General features: G+C 45.9%; 1 protein-coding gene across 1 annotated transcript in view; it reads left to right on the forward strand.

The window, feature by feature from the left end:
• The window catches only part of COLQ (collagen like tail subunit of asymmetric acetylcholinesterase), a 323,105-nt gene that overhangs the window by 268,540 nt on the left and 34,674 nt on the right, over window positions 1–19,891 (forward strand). The window contains exon 14 of the mRNA XM_069212095.1: window positions 13,052–13,171. Coding sequence (XP_069068196.1) covers window positions 13,052–13,171 — 120 coding nt within the window. The remainder of the gene's footprint in view (window positions 1–13,051; window positions 13,172–19,891) is intronic.

Here is a 19,891-nt window from a genome sequence, read left to right on the forward strand (position 1 = left end):
AGAAAGTCCAGTGTTAACACTTTTGTGCACTGGAGTTTCCAAGAAGGCTGTCTTTTGGAGACACACCCCTCCTCGAATGGAGTACAAGCCTCCTGTCTCCCTCATCACAGCTACCGCTTTTGCACCCTGTTCTGAAGGTCAATAATGACTGGGCCCAAGTTATCCTAGTGGCTTCGACTTTGGCCAGGAGATTGTGGTACTGGCAACTTCTCTAAATCTTTCTTTGACCCCCCCATGCAAGTATGTGGCTGCTGGGGATACTCTAAAGGGAGGAATCTGCGGTTGGACAGAGTATGCACCAAGAGTGTTACCAAAGGGATGCCAATTGTTCTTTGTGTGCTATCCATGTGCGAAAAACAGCACAGTAACAGGTGCTATCCAAGTATCAGAGACAGACTTAACATATGCAATATCCAACTGTCTTCAGCAGTCTGCTATCATACACTTAGGGCCCAATTCACAAAGGTAAACTTAGACCAAAAGTTTAAGCTTAGTACCTGAAGTCTAAGTTGAGGCCTAAAGTCTAGCAAAAGTTAGACTTTGGTCTAAGTTAGAGTAAAAGTCTAACTTCACTACTAGTAAACTTGGACTTTAGGTCGAAACTAAGACTTCACGTCAAACCGTTGACTTTTGGTCCAAGTTTACCTTTGTGAATCAGCTCTAAGTGTCACAGAAAGACCAGACACGTTCTATGGAAGCATTCTAAAGAGGCCAGCATCATGCAGTATCTAGATTTCATATCACATGAGTATCATAAACATGCCAGCATCATGCGCTGCCCAGGTATCCTAGATAAACTGAACAATCAAAAAAAGGTTATGAACAGTCTACTGAAATGCAACTTTCAAGTGTCAGAGGTAGACCTCTAGCATGTGCTGTTCAGGTGTCTAAACAGATCAATACCATGTGCTCTCTAGGGGTCACAAGCAATCTTGTATCCTGTGCCACCCTACTCTGACAAAATAGCTTAATGAGGTGTTATAATCTGCTCTGCGCAGAGCACCATTGAAGTGCCAACGACAGTCCACCTTTCTCAGCGCACATGTGAGATTCTTCGACTTTTTACAGGATATTTTATAATTTAAAACATTAATTAAAATGAAGAAAACAAGCCGGCAAGAGGCAACACTTTCTATGTTTTCTTGTTTTCTATTTTTTTTTAACGTGTACCCTATAGCCAAATCAGTCATCAAGTACTTTTGAATGAAAAGACTGTTTTCTCATAATTTTTTTTTTTTAAAAAGGAAAATTGCATCCATCGACATGGGCTCCAACAGCAGTTCAAAAGTAACACTGGCTGTTTGACAATTCCTGAAGATGCCAGTTTCATGCCCTGCGGGGTCACTTAGGCGGTTTAGTTTTCAAGGTAAAGTAGTGAAACGATGTGACATGACTAAATTTGCTTAATGTATTTTTGGTTAACTCAGGAAAGCAGAATGATTTTGGGGTAAGAGAAAAATACCCACAATGAAAACCTAGAATGATAGGTAGAAGTTTTTCTTTTTTCATCATGAGAATCTATGCTATCGTCAAACAGCGGGATTGAGCCGCAAGCTGAAACCATCCCGCTCAAAGGAGGGGTCAAAAAGAATTGAAAGGAAGAAGTGACTTAATTATGCAAATGCTTCCGAAGGGAGGCTTTGCCCACCAGGGGTCTGTTCAGGAAATGGAACCAATAATTTGGTGTTTGGCAAAGGTATGAATTGACCTCCATATGGGCTTCTCCGCATATGCCCAGAATAGGAGCGATCTCCGGAGGTCATCAGTAGCTGCTTTACCTCTGGTAGAAAGAGGATTAGGTTTTCCCAGCAAAGATCTGTTCGCTGTGCACAGCTCATAGACTCTCCGCTGTTTAGAGTTTCTCAAATTTGTTGTCTTTTCAGAGTAATACCCCAGTGCCCTCTTAACCATTTAATATAGGGGCTAGTGACTTTTCCTTATAGTGAGAAAGTGATTCAAAGTGTTTATTATAAATAACAAAGGCCATAAATTTACATTCACCATTTTGGGGGGCCTTCCAGACATATGGGGATTCATCTGGCTTTATATTCCTTGTCTTGGGATTATTGCAGATGTTGGCGCTGGTATACTCAAGAGTTTTAATCCCTCTTGCCAGAGATGATTGACCATTGGTAGTGTTCTAACATACTTCCTGGATGGTTCTTAGAAGTCAGGTTAGTTAAAACTTGACGTTTGAACTTGGATATCTCTTCTAGGAAGATTTGAAATTTGGCGATGTCATCTGGTGGCGAATCCGAGGGTGACGGGGTAGCTGGTTCTGCTACCAGTAATGTATATTTGTCTCGCTCCCTTCCTAAAGATCTACCAGTTTCAGGAATTTCCGCTTTCTCCATATCATTGGAGTAATGATCACTGTCACCTGATGTATCAACCTGAACTGGTCCTGGAGATGTGTGTGCTGGTAAGATTGGAACATAGGCACTTGGGCTGGCCAGCAAGATCTGTGGTACCTCGGGTGGAAATAGAGGTTGGGGTTGAGGCTGAGGGATGACTGGAGATGGAGGCGGTGCATTGGCGTGGCTAATGTTAAGGATGAGTGGCGGTTCAGTCGTAAATAAAATACAACAGTCTGTCGTTATACTGTGTAGGTTTTTGTGTGGCTCTGCCGGCACTGGTACAGCTGAAGGGTTCTGCGATTACTTGCATCTCTTCTCATACGGGTCATAGTGGGTTATATTTCTCCGGCGTTCCTCCCTTTCTCTGAAACAAAGACCATTAGGATAATACTGTTGTGGCTCTGGGTTATAAGAAAGGGAATAACCATGCATTTCCTCCATGTCTGGACATTTCACTTTGAGCTGTCCTGGTCTGTACCCTGCCCCACATGGGTGGCCTGAGTCAGATCCTTCCTCTGGTTGAGTTTTAAGCAGTTCCACTGTGGAACTTTGCTCGGCCATGCATGCTCTGGGAGTATTGCTGAAATATTCCAAACTCTACTGCCTACTCTCGGGCGCATTCCTTTGGTAAACAAGTGCTTTGGAATGGATGCGTGCACTACGACACTTCGGTACTGCAGCCCATCTTATGGCACCAGCGCAATTCTGTGGATGTGACCGGCGCTGTGTGTTGCCGGGGGCAACAGAAGGAACATTTAAATTTGAGGAGCACGCCCGCTTTACAGGATGCGCGTATTGACGCCACTGCTGTTGTCAACGTTGCTGGGGAGGGGCGGAGGAAGCCCCTCTAATTTTTGGAGCGCTCCCGCCCTACGGGACGCTCTGTGTGTTGCCGGGGGCAACAGAAGGAACATTTAAATTTGAGGGGCGCGCCCGCTTCGCGGGACGCGCCGATTGCCCCACTGCTGCTGCCGCCGTCGCTGGGGAGGGGCGGAGGAAGCCCTTCTAATTTTTGGAGCGCTCCCGCCCTGCGGGACGCGCTCTGTGTTGCCGGGGGCAACAGAAGGAACATTTAAATTTGAGGAGCGCACCCGCTTCGCGGGATGCGCGTGGGCGGCGCCCGGGCCAAGGGCGGGCCCGTCCTTTGCCCGTCATCGCCAGGAAGAGGCTGGGCCCTCCCTCTCATTTTTTTCTTTTTCTTTTGGGGAACTTCTGGAACAGCCCCATGTAACATTGTTAATCGTAAAGTAGACTTGTGAAGGAGGAGAAAGAGCCTTCAAAACCTTGGAAGGACACTTATCCCGAGGAGTATCTTAAGTCCCTCTGCGCACTGGACACACAAGTGAGAACGTTCTTTATATGACATTTGACCATTGAGTTTTGATAGTCCAGCGTTATTGATTGTGTTTTCAATTCCTTGGCCAAGTAATTTAATCGGGGTAGTGCAAAGCCGAGGGTTGGCTGGTAAGCTGAATTAAATCGTCCTCACCCTCTCAGTTCTCCCTCTATATCGTAACAAGCCCGTTAGCGCATAAGACATGGGTAAAAGAAAGCATTCAACATCGAATCACCCCGCAAACTTAAAAGATAGTACATCTATACTAAAATACATCTCTGGGGCGATGGGGATGATAGACAAACAGATAGCTAACGCAGAGGGAAAATTGTTGACTCCTAAAGAACACACTACCCAATTCCCGAAGCACAATGGGACACTAGACAATGCTAATTATAGTAACCACGTGCCCACAAATACAGAGGAAAGGCACACCAATGGATGTATTCAAAACATCTCGGACCTAATTTATACTTCGGATGACCTGTCCCCGGCACCTAAACGCCCAAGGAAGCCGGTGGCAGGAACGGCAGATAAGGGTTCCAAAAAATTACCAAAGAAGGACCCAGCAATTACCCCAGGCCGACAGCCATTAAAGAAACCACCCCGAAAGAAAATCCCAAGTAATTCAGTAGATGCAACCCAAACTCTTCTTATAAATCTTTATGATTTAGTAAATATTTTGAAATCATCAATAGGGGCCTCATTGGATTCTTTGTCAGAGCGCCTAAAAGTGGTGGAATCTAATCTTGAGGCAGGCTTAGGAATTATAAAATCCCTACAATCTGAGGCTCCACACGATGGGCAGAAAGTTTTTAGTACACCACTCCTGACCTCTAACCATGAGAGTAAAACAGAACCTGCCATAAAATATAGGGCAGATGACTCGTACTTGAATGCAGAGCCCCTGAGAAAACTTCAACAATTACCACCACCAATAGCATTAAACACTAGGCTAGCACATCTAACCTCTAAACCTCCGACCAAGTTACAACCATTCCCATTAGCATCAAACATTAGTCACATCCCATTAAAGACAGCAATTAATTCACCACCCATGAAGAGGACAGATTACCCCCAGTTAGACCTAGGCCGTAGTCATTGTAGTGGAACAAGACCCTTGAAGCCTATATATATCCCAAGCGATTTTTTACATCTTCCTCCGGAGACCACTCCATATGGAGTGGTCCTGGCTAATGTTCCACCTGCAGAAGACCAACACCAGGAATCATGGACGGCACTAAGGAATAAGGCACTTAACTGGATAGGCACCCGTATGGGCCCCGGAATGGTGGAGGTCCTTTTTGATGATATAAAAATGATCAGAAGAGTAAAGTGGGTAGGAAGTGGCCGGAAGGTACTGGAGGGAGACTGCGTGGTTCTTTCACTCAAATCTCCAGATTTGGTGGAAAGAAGCATTTGCAAACTAGGATCCAGGCAAGTTACTCCCGAAGGAATTTCCCTACTACCTCTGGGATTTTTTTATCAAAGATTTGCACAGCATCATACTGAGATTCTACAACCAATAAACAAAAGATTTTTAACTAGCCCAGATCCCATTCCTCTTTCCAACAGATTCCAACCCTTTACAACCCTAGAAGGTGTAGATTGACTATATACGAATAAGAAAGATTCATTTCATGAACTGGCCCCAGAACCAAACACAGAAGGGCTTCCCACGAATAATGAAGATATATCAGCTGAAGTGGAACACGAAGGGATCATAGCTGGGACTCGGACACACCAGAGAGACCTCCTACCAACAGTAACTTACTCAATAGATGGTGGTACACCCCTTTCAACCACAAATAATGTGCACTGCCAAATCCAACAGAAATCCGAAATAACTTTACTTTATTGGAATATGGCAGGCCTAACCAATAAGATGAATAGCCCACTCTGGGCGAACTTTATAGAAGACTTCCTATGTTTATGCGTCCAGGAGACCTGGTTATTGGGCCCTGTTCACATAAATGGTTATAGGACTTTCCACACCCCAGCTGTGCAGACTAAACACAGCAGGCCAAAAGGAGGCCTATGCACATATATCGCCAATAAATTACGGCTACAGAACTTAAAGATGCAAACTATGAGACCGTATTATCAAATGATAGAAAGTAACTTGGATCAGAAGACTCAGTTAGTGATCATTAATTTTTATAATAACGCTCAACCAGGCGAAGTCCCCAATATCTTAGTGGAGATGGGAGAGGACCTAGAGAAAATATGTGCAAATAATAGGCACGAGACTCTCATTATATGGGGCAGTGATTTTAATGTCCATCTTTGTAAAGAACTTTCGGAGAAGGTATGTGGCTGATACACCGAAGACACTGGCCCAAAACCTCACTTTTCTCATAGTATACAAGGAGAGGCAATGAACTTAATGATCCAAAAATATAACCTGTCCTTTGTAAATGAATTATTGTCCGTAGTACCACAGTTTAAACCAACCTTTAATGGTAGGGGCGCAGATACGGTGATTGATTATGTTTTAATGCCAACCCATCTTGCACACTATCTTACTAACTACATGTTACATGATATTGCGATAAGCGATCACTTTCCTCAGAGTTTGAACCTCTCTATAACCCACTCTACAACGGCCAAAGTTGATGAGGACATATTGGTAAATGATATCGAATTAGCTCCACGCAATGGATACACCCTACGATGGGCCCAGTTGGATCCAAATGCTTTACTTAAGCAGTTAATACGAGATCATAACCAAGCCTTCATAGACTGTCTTACTGAGAACATTGATCAAGGGAAATGTTTAAGCGCCTTTTTGCAGATCACGCAAGGTGTGAAAGAAGCTCTTACCATAAGAACGGGAAAGGTAGGACAGAGAAGGAAAGTGGGCTGGTTTGATCATGATTGTACGAAAGCACATAAGAGACTAAAAAGGCTTTAAGTGCCTAAATAAGGAGTCAGACTGAGATAGCATGTACAGACAGGAATACAAGACAGCCATAAAAAAAAGGAAATCCATTCTGAAACAAAATTTGTGGGAAACTTTACATGAAGCCAGTCGAATGAAGGACAACATCCTCTTCTGGAAAACAATAAATACTCCAGTGCTAGGGGATAGTGATATCCCTAGGATGGAAATTGCAATTTCCGAAGAGGATTGGTTAGCACATTTTTCTAAAATGTATTCTCACCTCAGTGATCGAGAGCCAACAGATCACACAAAAGACTCAGTTGCCCAGGAAGGCCCACGTCCGACTGTAACACCTCAGTTCAGTTTAGAGGAGGTAGTGGAAGCCATAAATTCAAGCAAAGCGGGGAAGGCGCCGGGTCCTGACGGTGTCCCGATAGATCTATATAAGTCCAATACGCAGTTATGTGGCCCTTTACTGACGCAGACTCTGAGGGCTCTTTGCATACAGGGCCCTCTATCATCATGGCGAGACTCTACCATTGTCCCTATATACAAAAAAGGTGACCGTTCGAATCCGGCTTGCTATAGGCCAATCTCCCTACTTGATACATCGGCTAAAATAGCAGGGAGAATCATCCTGAACAGACTCCAAACGTGGGCAGAACAAAATGGCATTCTATCTCCAGTACAATATGGTTTCCGTGCAGGAATAGGTACGGTGGAGCAGGGCCTGAACTTAAGTATCATAATTGGAAAGTACACAAGGACTAGAGAGTAATTTGTATTTGGCCTTTATAGACCTATCCTCAGCATTTGATTGCGTACTACACGAGAAGCTATGGGATATCTTAAGCAGAATGGGGGTAGAACCATCAATAATTCAGTTCATTCGGGACCTGTACACAGGATGCAAAGCAAGAGTAAGGTAGGGGATAAAAGGGGAATGCACTAGGCCTTTTAGTATACATAGAGGTGTTCGCCAAGGCTGCGTACTTGCCCCGCTTTTGTTCGCACTATACATAAACAATCTAGAATCTGAACTGACAAGTAGATGCAAAGATCTCCCCCAAATAGGCAACCGTGCTGTCCCGGTGCTACGCTACGCAGATGATGCAGTTCTTATGGCCAGGACACCACTAGCCCTCCAAAAACTTCTAACTACCTGCATAACTTTTATGACAGACTTGGGCCTTACCGTTAATCGTTCCAAAACTTTCATAATGAACTGTGGTAGGAAACCGGTTAAGATTAAAAACATCACTATTAACGGGGGAAGGTTGACACAGCTCGAATATTTTCATACCTTGGCATAATGTTTGATAAAAAGGGTTCCTGGGCACATTGTATGAAAACGAAAAAAGATCAGATCATCAAGACAACGGCGGCTCTGAAAATCTTCTCAAAAAAGTTATGGGGGATTACCCCACTGAACATGGCAAAAATCTACAGAGCCAAGTGCACCCCGCCGCTTTATATGGATCAGGTATTTGGGGTTATATTAATTGTAAATCGATCCAGACGGTGGAAAATGATTTCCTCAGACATCTGTTAATGGTACCAAATGGCACATCATCGTACATAACCCACACGGAGCTAGGGGTCTCTTTTTTATCTGATCTGATAAAGATTCAACCACTGTTATTATGGCACAAAGTGTGGTCCTCTGAGTACACTGGATTAAACAAAACTATTTTATCTGATTGCATTGCCTCAACATACTCGTTAAAAGTTCCTTGGCTGAGATATATTTTGACCTTTTTCGAAGACATGGGCAGTAAAGAATATTATACAAACTCGGAATCACTGGAAAAAATAACTAGGAAGGAACTGAAGGCATTAACACCGACGCATCTAGAAGAACGTCGCTGGGAAGTTGAATCAAAAAAGCCCAGTGTAATGTCTAACCAATTAATTCGGTCTGTGGAGGGTATGCAGCCCTATCTGGCAAATGTGGTAAACTCTCGGGACCGCTTTGTTCTTACAAGATTAAGGTTAGACACCTTCCACCGTTTAGTAACTTTTCCGACCATGAATGACTAGAGCACAACCTTGAGGGCATGCCCCTGTGACGCAACGGCATCCCAAACTACGATTCACGTGGTTTTATTCTGCAAATTTTATACAAAACAGAGAAAGTGTCTTTTAGTTCCTCTTTTAAGATCGCTTAACTTGCGTCAGTGCCGTAGTGCGTATATTAGCAGACAAGTCTTACCCTCTATTGAAATGTGTGGAATGTTGGCAAATTTTTTATGTTCTGTATTAATTGCAATAAGGTCTATGGGGGTATTGGTGCAAACTTAATAAGGTCATTTATCCATTCGTGAACGGACAATTGATTGTATGCATTTTATTCCCACTATTTATATTTTATTATATTTATATTATTTTATCTATTTATTGGGTTAATACATGTGGATGTGTTTTCTTATGACACTTTTATGACTTGCTGAAAGTCGAATAAAGTTTTGTACTACTACTACTGCCTACCCTTGACAGGACACAAATAGATGGTTCAGTCTTCAACAAGGTGCCTGTCAACAAGACTGTCTTTGTCGGAATTTTTGTTTGGGGCTCCATCTATGCGACAGTTGCCAGTGGAGTGGTCATCGATATGGGAGTCATAGTGGGACTGATCATCAACGGGTACTTCTTCGTTGTCGACACTGAAAGTGGTGAGATGCTAGTCAACGATTTAGACTTTTTAAGTTGAGGTGAGGTTGGAGGTGTCATTGAGGTATCTGAAGGTCTTCTTTTCTTCACCTGCTGTGCAGGGGAAAGAGACAGAGGGCTTCTTGATATTTTTGTGGGACTTTTATGGTATTATTTCCTGAGACTCAGGAGTTGACAAAGTTGGCTCCTCCACAGAGAGTGATGTTTTTGATGTCTAGCTGAAGTATGTCCTTTTTTCCCCTTCTCATAGAGGGGTGCTCTGGACTCCCTCATCCCCAGGGGAGTGGGTTTGTAGGGCCCTCAATTTCTAGAACCACCTCAAATGTGATCCCGCACTCTCATTAACAATCATTGCTGAAAATGTTCTGCGTAGTTTGCAGCCCTAAGCCTTTTGATCAGGGTCTAGGCAGGAAAAGCACCTCGTGTGAGGATCATTTGTACAAATTCTCATCTTTCCACAAACCTCACGGGCTTTAAAGAGACTTCCTTTTGAAGAAGATTTCACTTTGAGAAAAATACATATTTTTCACCTAACCAGAAGATGGTGGTGGGTGGCTTGAGACAAAGAGCCACCGCCACCCACACCACCACCGCCGCCACCACCACCACCGCCACCACCACCACCACCGCTGCCAACACCGCCGCCACCACCACCACCACCGCCGCCACCACCGCCGCCACTGCCACCACCACCACCGCCACCAACACCGCCGCCACCACCACCACCGCCGCCGCCGCCACCACCACCACCACCGGCTTTTCAGGCACGTAGTGATCTCAGACTGCTTTCCATACTACAATGGCACTTCTATCTCCACAACGGGAATGATTCAAGTATGTGAATCTATGAAAGATACCAACACTTGAAAACGAGTTAAGGCTACCTTTTTCTCTGTTCCTTAGATGCATGCCTTTTACCTGGAGCTCTAAGTTTCAACAAATAATTTTTTTAATAAGCCAAATGTTATTGATTTCACAGCAAAATTCACACTGTAATACAATGCACGGTATCTGCATAGTGAATTCATGCTTGTGAAATCAGACAGTAGAAGAAACCAGGGCTTGCGTATCGGTTGCCATCAAGGCCGTAGTTTCCCCACCACTTCCCCCCGACCCTCCCACTGGGGCAGCCTCGAGCTACATAAATGGGTTCTTCAGCCTTTGCATCCCAGACCAACTTGGAGCACCATTCTGCAACCGTCGGTGGCATGGGGGACATTCAGCAGCGGGCAATATCGCGTTTGGTCACAACTGTGCCATTCCCCCCCCCCCCTGGTTTCCAAACAACCTCCAGGTTACCCACTAGGGAAGTCTCAGCAAATAAGTTACAGCTAGTCATGAATGATTGTTATGTTTTAGTCTAATGGATGGTTCTCATTCAACCAACCTCCTACGTACCCTTCAGCACCCAAATATTGGGTTTTTATGGGTGGGGTAAAAAGAACCCCGCTGTCCTGCTTTCAACTCCTGCCACACACCGACTGTTTCTCTGGCTCGTCCAATATTTCACTTCGCAAAACCATCACCCACACACCTTGTTTGTAGCACCTGGCTACAGACTGGCTTGAGTGGCTGTTGGTAGGAGCTAGCAAGTTCCATTATGTACAGGGACCCATATCGTGAGAAGATACATTTACTGGCCTGCCATTATGTAGGCACTAGGGGTGTGCAACTCGTGTAATTTGCTATAGAGTAATTACACAGAATTACTACAAAATTATGTATAATTTCTCAAAATGCATCTTGCACTCAAAAAATTGCATGAACGATCCGTTGAGGTAAAAAAATCAAGCTGGAAATGTAATTTTGATTTGATTGCCAATCGCTTGCATTCAAAACACTTCTTGCATTAGGGTTTGTAAATTTGCTCTCAATAATTAAACCAACGGCCCGCTCCGGTAACAAAAATCTATCTGAAATGGCACTTGCATCAAAAATTCCCCGAATGGTACACATCACGTTAAAATTCCTCCCCCAAATTTTCGCTGTAATTTTATGTGAAATTAGAAAAATCACAACAATTATTCTGGCGTAATTAAAGTTTCTCACAGGCCTCGGCAGTGTAAATTAAAGTCTTGGTAGTATTCAATTTCATAAATATCACGTGCATAGCATTCTGCTGCCACCATGAGTTCACTGCTGATATTGCATGCATTGAAGGCCGATGCATTGGCAGTATGATGCTTGTTAATTGCTTGAAATTGAGGCCCAGATTTGTGAAGGTTCTAGTCACCCAGAATTACCATGCCACCCAGAGGAGCACTACGTGGGCGCACACAGCTTGGTAAATCTGGAGTGACGCAAGGCAGTGCACGTGACTGCCGTGCACGTGACTGCCTTGTGCTACACTGCGCCGGGAAGGCGTTAATGGGCGGAGCCTGGGATTTTCCACACATCCACCCGTGTATTCTGAAGCATTCCCAGATTTACCAACACTGGTACACATGGGCGTGAGTCAGAGTTGTACGCCTTCCCGATAGAGGAGCAACAAGGAGAAATATCTCCATGTCGCCTCGTTGTTTACTCTTTCTAAATGTGCTGCATTGTGCAGGAAAATCCTGCTAAGAATTGTTTACGTGGGGGAAGGTGGCGTTCCTGCACATAAGCAATCCTGCCCGTGACACAGGCCCCATTGCACCACGCTGCCTGCATTGGCTGTAGGCTGCACAGAATGGCCCAGTGCAAGGAGAGGACACAAATGCGCCATTCTTTGGCGATATGGCGCACTCCTGCCCTGTCTCTTTCATGCAGTGCACAACCGCTGCGTTGTGTGAAAATCTGGGCCTAAGTTGCAGAGTTGCTGTAGCTTTCTTCAGGTTCCTTCGTGGTCGCGTCTCCCTGTGAAGCACCTTCTTCACTACCGACAGAAGGATCCAGTTGCAAGAGGAGCAGAGGGAGACGTGGAAGAAGCGGGGGGTGCTGCATAAGCCAGTGGGGAGCGCTTTGTAGTAGTTTCTTGTCTAAATATGATGGTAGGTGGCACCATTAAGCATATTTATGTTTTATGCTCAGAACTCTGTATTCATAATCTGCATTACCGTTCTCGAGTTGTTGTGCTGAAAACGTAATGGTGCAAACAGGTGTGTAGTTATCAATAGCGCAGCAGGTGCAGTGGCACTGGGGCCCATGAGCATAAGGGCTCTCTGTACCCCAAACTAGTAGTTGTTTTTTACTATCAAATTTTGATATAGTGGCCCCCTTCCCCTGCTTATATTAGGACCTTCAGTCCTCTGGTTATCCCTTTAGGTGCAAATAGGTATAAAGAAGAAACATTAAAGAATGGGAAAAATTGGATTTGAAAGAAAACATAAATGATGTAAAAAGAGCAGTAAAGACCAATTAAGAAAAATGCAAAGGCATGAAGATGTCAAATGAAGCAGAACCCATGCTAGTGAGATGCAGAGGGGTGCTAGGGTGTGGAGAGACGTAAAGCGTAGTAAACCATAAAGATGCCTGAAACTCTATGGAGATGCAGAAAGATGTATTCTGGTGTGTGAATACATATGCTGGAGTAGATTGAAATATAAATAAAAGTATAAATATCTGAACAGAAAGAGGTACAGAGAAGTCTGAAGGTTCCCTTAACAAGTGTGAAGAGGTGCACAAAGGTATAGAAAGGTATAACTAAGAACAAAGAGATGAAAGCAGGGCTACAAGTTATGAAGTCGCACGTCTAGAGCCCTTTGAATGAGGTGGGATGTGCAGTTTGGTCTGTTGTCCTCTTCTGCATGCATTGGAAAGGGTCTGGGACCATTGCTTGTGCCTGCGGCTCCCACAATGCCTCACACCTCTCCTCCCCTACAGATCTTCGTGGTGGCCACTCGGGAGGAGCTTGAACGCCTGAACGTGGAGAACGCCTTCGCCTTCCGGAAGGACCAGCGAGCTATGTACTTCAAGGACACCAATGGATGGATCCCTATCCAGGTGAGAGCATGGGAGGAGTCATGAAGTGGGAGGGGGGCAATTTACCTCCGACAAATATTCTTTGTTTGCAATAAAGGTTTATTCACCCACAAGCAAGATTGTGCCCAACCTTCGGTCCCACTTCCTTATTGGAGTTGGAGATATATATATATATATATATATATATATACACACACACACACACACACACACACACGCATAGACGCCCACAAAAACAATTAGTACAGATATCTGTAACTGGGCACAGCCGCACCATCCCTCACAAACACATCTTTGTAATGCCCCTATCAGTCACCTGTGGTTACTGCAGTGTAATAAATTCATTCCATATCCAGCCCTGCCAAGTACCAGGCAACAGGTGTAAGACTAACACATTTCAGTGTGATGTCCGCATCGCCGCACTACAATGTATTAGCCACGCATTACAGCACCCGAGGTCCACCCCACGAGGTGCACTTAGCTGGAGTTGCATTTAATCAGCAAGCGTGCTGTCAGTGAGTGTGCTGTGCTGTCTCCCAACTAGAGCGTGGCCTCTGTGGCTTACCTGCTCGTTGACAGCTCTGTAACTATAAGGAACTGCGTACCAGGTGGTCTCTCTCCACCTATAGCAGAAACAAACACAGTCCAGGGGATGGCACCGAGGCTGTTGTGACCACTGCCCGCTGTACAAGCAGTGTGTCTGACTGGCACCTGAGGCAGCGGGAGGCAGATTTTGATTTCCTTGCCACACTTGCCGACATGAGAATGGTACCTCATCCGGTCTACATGCCACCCCACAATTCTGCCTATCTCCCCAGCAGACGGGCTCCCCAAACATACACGCAGCTTCCCTGGTGCCATGGGGCTTGGGATGTAAGCAACAGGAGCGGCTCTTAGCAAGCAGAAGGGGCAGGGCTGGGGAGGGCGCGGGGGGATTAAAATAAAATGTAAAATATATATTTTTTTAAAACACCTTAACCCCGCTCGCTGCTCTGCTCCTCCGTGTCCCTTGCTGCAGGAACAGGCTCCGCACCTACCCTGCGGCCAATCCTGATGCTGCTCAGAGCCTACACCTATGAAAGGCTACAGGCAGGAGTTTGAATTTAATGTTGTACTTCTGGTAAGGTGTACGTCGTCAAACATGTTCTAGCAATTTTACACTTGAGACAGCAATGCCATCTGTCTGTGGTACTGCAAGCAGATGCTCTGGAGTGCATGCAAAAATGTCGGACAGGTCGGTAGGTTTTTGTCCTTCATTTAAGGTGTTCTGCAGCAGCTGCAGCATATTTTTAGAGATTCTCATTGCTAAAAAAAAAAAACTGTCATTTTTTATATTTATCTCTTTCTATGCACTTCATTCCTTGGTACTGCTTGTGAGATAGTGTCACGCGTTTCTTCGTTGAATGTCACTCATAAGTACACTGAAACAATGTAAATGTTACTGTTAGAAATGGGGTCTCAAGTTGGCAGTCGTTTTGCACCCTGTCCAAGTGGGGACCCGCACCCTAGACAGGATAAGGGAGATATCCAGCTGAGATAACCCCTGCTCACCCCGCTGGTAGCTTGGCACAAGCAGTCAGGCTTATCTCAGAAGCAACGTGTGAAGCATTTGCACATAACAAACAGTAATACAGTGAAAATACTACAAAAGGACACCACACCAGTTTTAGAAAAAATAGCCAATATTTATCTATGTAAAACAAGAGCAAAACAAGAAAAATCAAACGTACAGTAATAAAGATATGAATTATGCAAGAATTAATTAAAAAATACAGGCCCATATTTATAGTTTTTTAGCGCTGCATTTGTGTCATATTTTGACGCAAAAGCGGCACAAACTTACAATATACAATTGTATTTTGTAAGTTTGTGCCGCTTTTGCATCAAAAAGCAGGGCAAATGCAGCGCAAAAAAAGTATAAATACGGGCCACAGTTCCTTGAAGTCGATAGCTCCATCTGTGGCTACCACAGAATTGTGAAATACAAATCCAACAGTTCGGGCTGGCCCTGGAATTGCAGGCCAGCTATGGTGTCGGGAAGACCCACAAACTGTACCTTAGAAATGTAGGAAGTAGTGATCCTCGCGATGAGATCCGGAGTGCGGTGTTGCAGGCGTAGGATCCAGAGGTCGGGCCCTTGAAGTCAGGAGCGCAGGAGTGGATGGCGTCGGGGCTGCGGTGCGGAGCGGGACGATGGGACGTACAGTGCCCACAAGTCATGGTGCAGGCAGCAGCTCGGTGAGGGCATCCTGTGGTGTTGGTGAGGCCAGGACTGCAGTGTGAAGCAGGGCAGTGCAACGTGCCGTGTCTCCAGGTCACGGTGCAGGCAGCGGCATTGTCGTTGCTGAAGCACTGTCATCGGTAGGCCCAAGGCAGCAGTTGCGGTGCAGGGCGGATTCCATGTGGCACCCACGGGTCGTGGTGCAGACAGGGCCAGTCTGTTAAGGACACTGGAGTCGATGGCGCTGGTGTCAGTGGACCGGGACTGCGGTGCGGGATGAGACGGTGCTTTGTGTACCTCACGAGCGGTGTCCTCAGGCCACGGTGCAGGCAGCGGCGTCGGTGTCAGCAGGGAGCGGCGTCATCGGGGATGCCAAGGCTGCGGTGAGAGCAAGGCGATGCGGAGTGTGGGGCCCACAGGCCATGGTGCAAGCATCGGCTTGGTGATGGCATCAGGTGGCGTGGTCGGTGAGACCAGGGTTGTGTTGCGACGTGGGGCACGCTCCATGTGGCAAAGTCCAGTCTTTTCCCTCTTTAAGGCAGATGCAGCAACTGCAGGCCAACCCAGCAAGCGCACACACAGCAGCAAGGGGGCAGTACCCGTCCTCCAGCTCTTCTCCTGGGCAGAAGTTCCTCTTGATCCAGAAGTGTTATAAAAGTCTTAGGTTTTGGGTCCACAAGTCTGCTTATACCCCTTTCTGCCTTTGAAGTAGGCATACTTCAAAGGAAAGTCTCTGTTGTTTCACAAGATCCTGCCTTGCCCAGGCCTGGCCCCAGACACACTCCAGGGGGTCAGAGACTACATTGTGTGAGGGCAGACAAAGCCCTTTCAGGTGTAAGTGACCACTCCTCCCTCCACTCTAGCCCAGATGGCCCACCAGGATATGCAGGCTACACTCCAGCTCCCTTTGTGTCACTGTCTAGAGGGAATTCACAACAGTCCAACTGTCAGTCTGACCCAGACGTAGAATACACAAGCAGGCAGAGACACAGAACGGTTTAAGCAAGAAAATGCCCACTTTCTAAAAGTGGCATTTTCAAACAGACAATTTAAAACCCAACTTTACAAAAATATGTGTTTTTAAATTGTGAGTTTAGAGACCTCAAACTCCATGTTTCGATCTGCTCCCAAAAGGAATCTGCACTTAAAAGTTAGAGAGAGATAGGCCTTGCAACAGTGAAAACTGAATTTGGCAGTATTTCACTGTTAGGACATGTAAAACACATTAGTACATGTGCCACCTTTAATATACACTAAACCCTGCCCATGGAGCTACCTAGGGCCTACCTTAGGGGTGCCTTGCATGTATAAAAAGGGGACGTTTGGGTCTGGCAAGTGGGTACACTTGCCAAGTCAAATTGGCAGTGCAAGACTGCACACACAGACACTGCAGTGGCAGGTCTGAGCCATGTTTCCAGGGCTACTCATGGGTGGAACAATCAGTGCTGCAGGCCAACTAGTAGCATTTGATTTATAGGCCCTGGGCACATCTACTGCACTTTACTAGAGACTTACCAGTAAATCAAATATGCCAATCATGGATAAACCAATCACCAATACAATTTGCACAGGGAGCGCTTGCACTTTAGCACTGGTCAGCAGTGGTAAAGTGTGCAGAGACAATAAACCAGCAAAAACAGAGTCCAGGATACCATAAAAGCAGTAGGATACAAGGCAAAAAGACAGGGAAAACACGCCAAAAGATGCCAAGTCTAACAGTTACACATAGGGAATCTGAAAACTTGGCAGCTATGCATATCAGACATGTGAGACAAAGAGGAAAATCAACTCTGAGAAGCTGGTCGACGTCAAGGCATTCCTAACCTGCAGAAAGGGTCAGAAGTTTGAGGCTAAGAAGATTACCATCAAACTCTGACTCAGAATATTCCAGGGCATACTCGCCATCATCGCCCATCCTTCTTCCATCTCCTACCCCTCTTCTAACTCACTCAGTGTCTATTCCACCTATTTTACCTCTGCCTCTTCATCAGACAGAGAAAGTTTTGGGAGCCCCCTCTCTGGTGAAGCCTTTTGCTTCCTCGGATACCAGGGTCTCCTCAGCCCAGATCTTGCCATAGATCGAGAACCGGAGCGCCTTCAAGACATCGTCATGGCAGTTGGCACTCCTCATCAAGACGCTGTATTCGGCGCACTCATCGTTATCATCCTAGGTCTAGATCCACATCACGATCAAGATCATTGTATTCAACCTCTTTCTCCAGTATTTGAAGATTCTCACTGAGACGGACAGATGCTCCCTAGCCAAGGATCTCACCAATTCGTTACATCACCACTTTTCAAGAGCTGTTTGTACAAGGCGCTACAAAACTGAACATTTCATTACCTGTTTCGTCAATAACAGCATCAGTGATTTTTTAAACTCTTCATCAACGCAGTGTATCAGGACCCCATCAACTGCTAGTTCCAGGTTTTTTAGAGCCAGCCATGGAACCTTTCCTTTCCCCAGCTGCAGCCAAAGTTTAGGCTTCAGAAAAAATTATATGTTTCCAGAGCAGGACCTGTTATTCCTTTGATCATCAACCAATCAATGCTTGTAAAGCACTACTTCTCACGTGTTAGGTCTCAAGGCGCGGGGGAAGTGTAGTGTTCACCGGTGGTTCTTAAAAAAGCCATGTCTTCAGTTCCTTCGTGAAGCTGAGGAGGGAGGTAGTTTGTTTGATGTGTAAATGAAGGGCATCCCAGGCGGTGGCTGCGAGGTAGGAAAAAGAGCGTCCTCCTGTTCTGGTTTTCCTCATGCGGGGTACTTCTGCGAGAGAGAGCTGGGCTGAACGTAGGGTCCCGTGGGGTACATGGAGGCTGAGTCGCTGGTTCAGGTAGGCTGGTCCGGTGTCGTGGAGGGCTTTGTGTGCGTGGGTGAGGATCTTGAAGGTAATTCTTTTCTCTATGGGAAGCCAGTGCAGTGTACGCAGGTGTTGCGAGATGTGGCAGTGTCGGGGTAGGTCGAGGACCAGTCTGGTGGCGGCGTTCTGGGTGTTTTGTAGTTTGCGGATGAGTTTCTTGTTGATTCCGGCGTACAGTGCGTTGCTATAGTGCAGTCTGCTGGTGATGAGGGTATGTGTGACGGTCTTTCTATGCTCGAGGGGGATCCATTTGAAGGTCTTGCGTAGGAGGCGGAGGTTGCAGAAGCAGGTGGAGGTGACTGAGTTGATTTGATGGTTCATGCTGAGATTGGAGTCCAGGATGATCCAACGGTTGCAGGCTTGGCTGGCGGGGGTGGGCGGTTGTCCGAGGGTGGGTATCCACCAGGAGTCGCTCAACCCATTGGGTTGAGGGCCCATGATGAGTACTTCTGTTGTGTTTGCGTGGAGTTGAAGGCAGCTGTTTCTCATCCAGTTGCCGACTGCTTCCATGCCTTCGTGGAAGTTGTGTCTGGCTTTGTTGGGTTCGTTGGAGAGGGAGAGGATGAGCTGGGTGTCGTCGGCATAGGAGATGATGTTGATTCCGTAGCTTCGATCAGCTCCTACTCCTGATTCGGTTGTTACTCCGGCTACAAAGAAAGTACATTCCACTACACCTTCATCCACAGTTCCATCTGTCAAAGAAAGTAAGAAACTGGATTCAGTGGGACGCAAGGTATGTGGCACAGCTGCCACAACCACGAAAACAGCAAATGTATCTGCCCTGAGAGACAGAAATGAGAGATCCTTTTGGGATCCCTGCAGCAGCTTAAGACCTCCCAAGAGACCGCAGAGAGGACATGAAAGCATGATGGTCTTGAACCAAGTGCTGCCGCCGATTAATTTTTTGTTGGCAGCCCATGGTTACTGTCATGGTTTGGCCCTCAGATGACATTCTTGGCTTTGTCTCAGACAGCACTCACTTTAGAATCTCAACAGGGAATCCTTAATCTTCCTTTCTCTGGTAACACTCCATGTGAGAGTCATAGAGATAACAAAATTGCTCGCATAAAGACCAAGATGGAAACCTTGAAGATGGTTAGACTGGAGAAACATAAGGAGCAACGAGAGCATCCTAACAAACCTCAGAAAATGCATTTCTATCCAATGAGGGGTCAAACCCCTCAGTGGTTGCAAGGACACCACCAGCAGCAAAGGCCTTTCTAGCAGCACCAACGGCATCAACTTAAGGGAAGAGCAGGTCTCCAACCTGCACAAGCAGCATCACCCCCTACAGGCTCCAAACAATGAGCCTCTGCTTCCCCTTCTTCCGTTAACTACACCGGAAGGGAGAAGTAGTTCACAATTTCCACCAGAGTGGAAATCCATCGCAAACGATGCCTGGGTTCTGAATATGGAGCAGAATGGTTATTGTCTCAGATTCACTAGTCCTACACCAAACATTGCACCAACAACATCCAATCAACATCTGCAAAAGCTGGGATCAAAAGTGAACATCCTGCAGAAGCATGTGGTGGAGCCCCGACCTCCAAACAAGTGGGGATCAGGGATTTGTTTGCATTATTTTTTAGTGAAAAAGAAAGGTCCCAAAACGAATTCAGGCACATACTAGATCTGAAAGTGGCAAACAAATGGATATGG

The sequence above is a fragment of the Pleurodeles waltl genome, chromosome 10 (assembly GCF_031143425.1).
Source record: "Pleurodeles waltl isolate 20211129_DDA chromosome 10, aPleWal1.hap1.20221129, whole genome shotgun sequence".
NCBI classification, from domain to species: Eukaryota; Metazoa; Chordata; class Amphibia; order Caudata; family Salamandridae; genus Pleurodeles; species Pleurodeles waltl.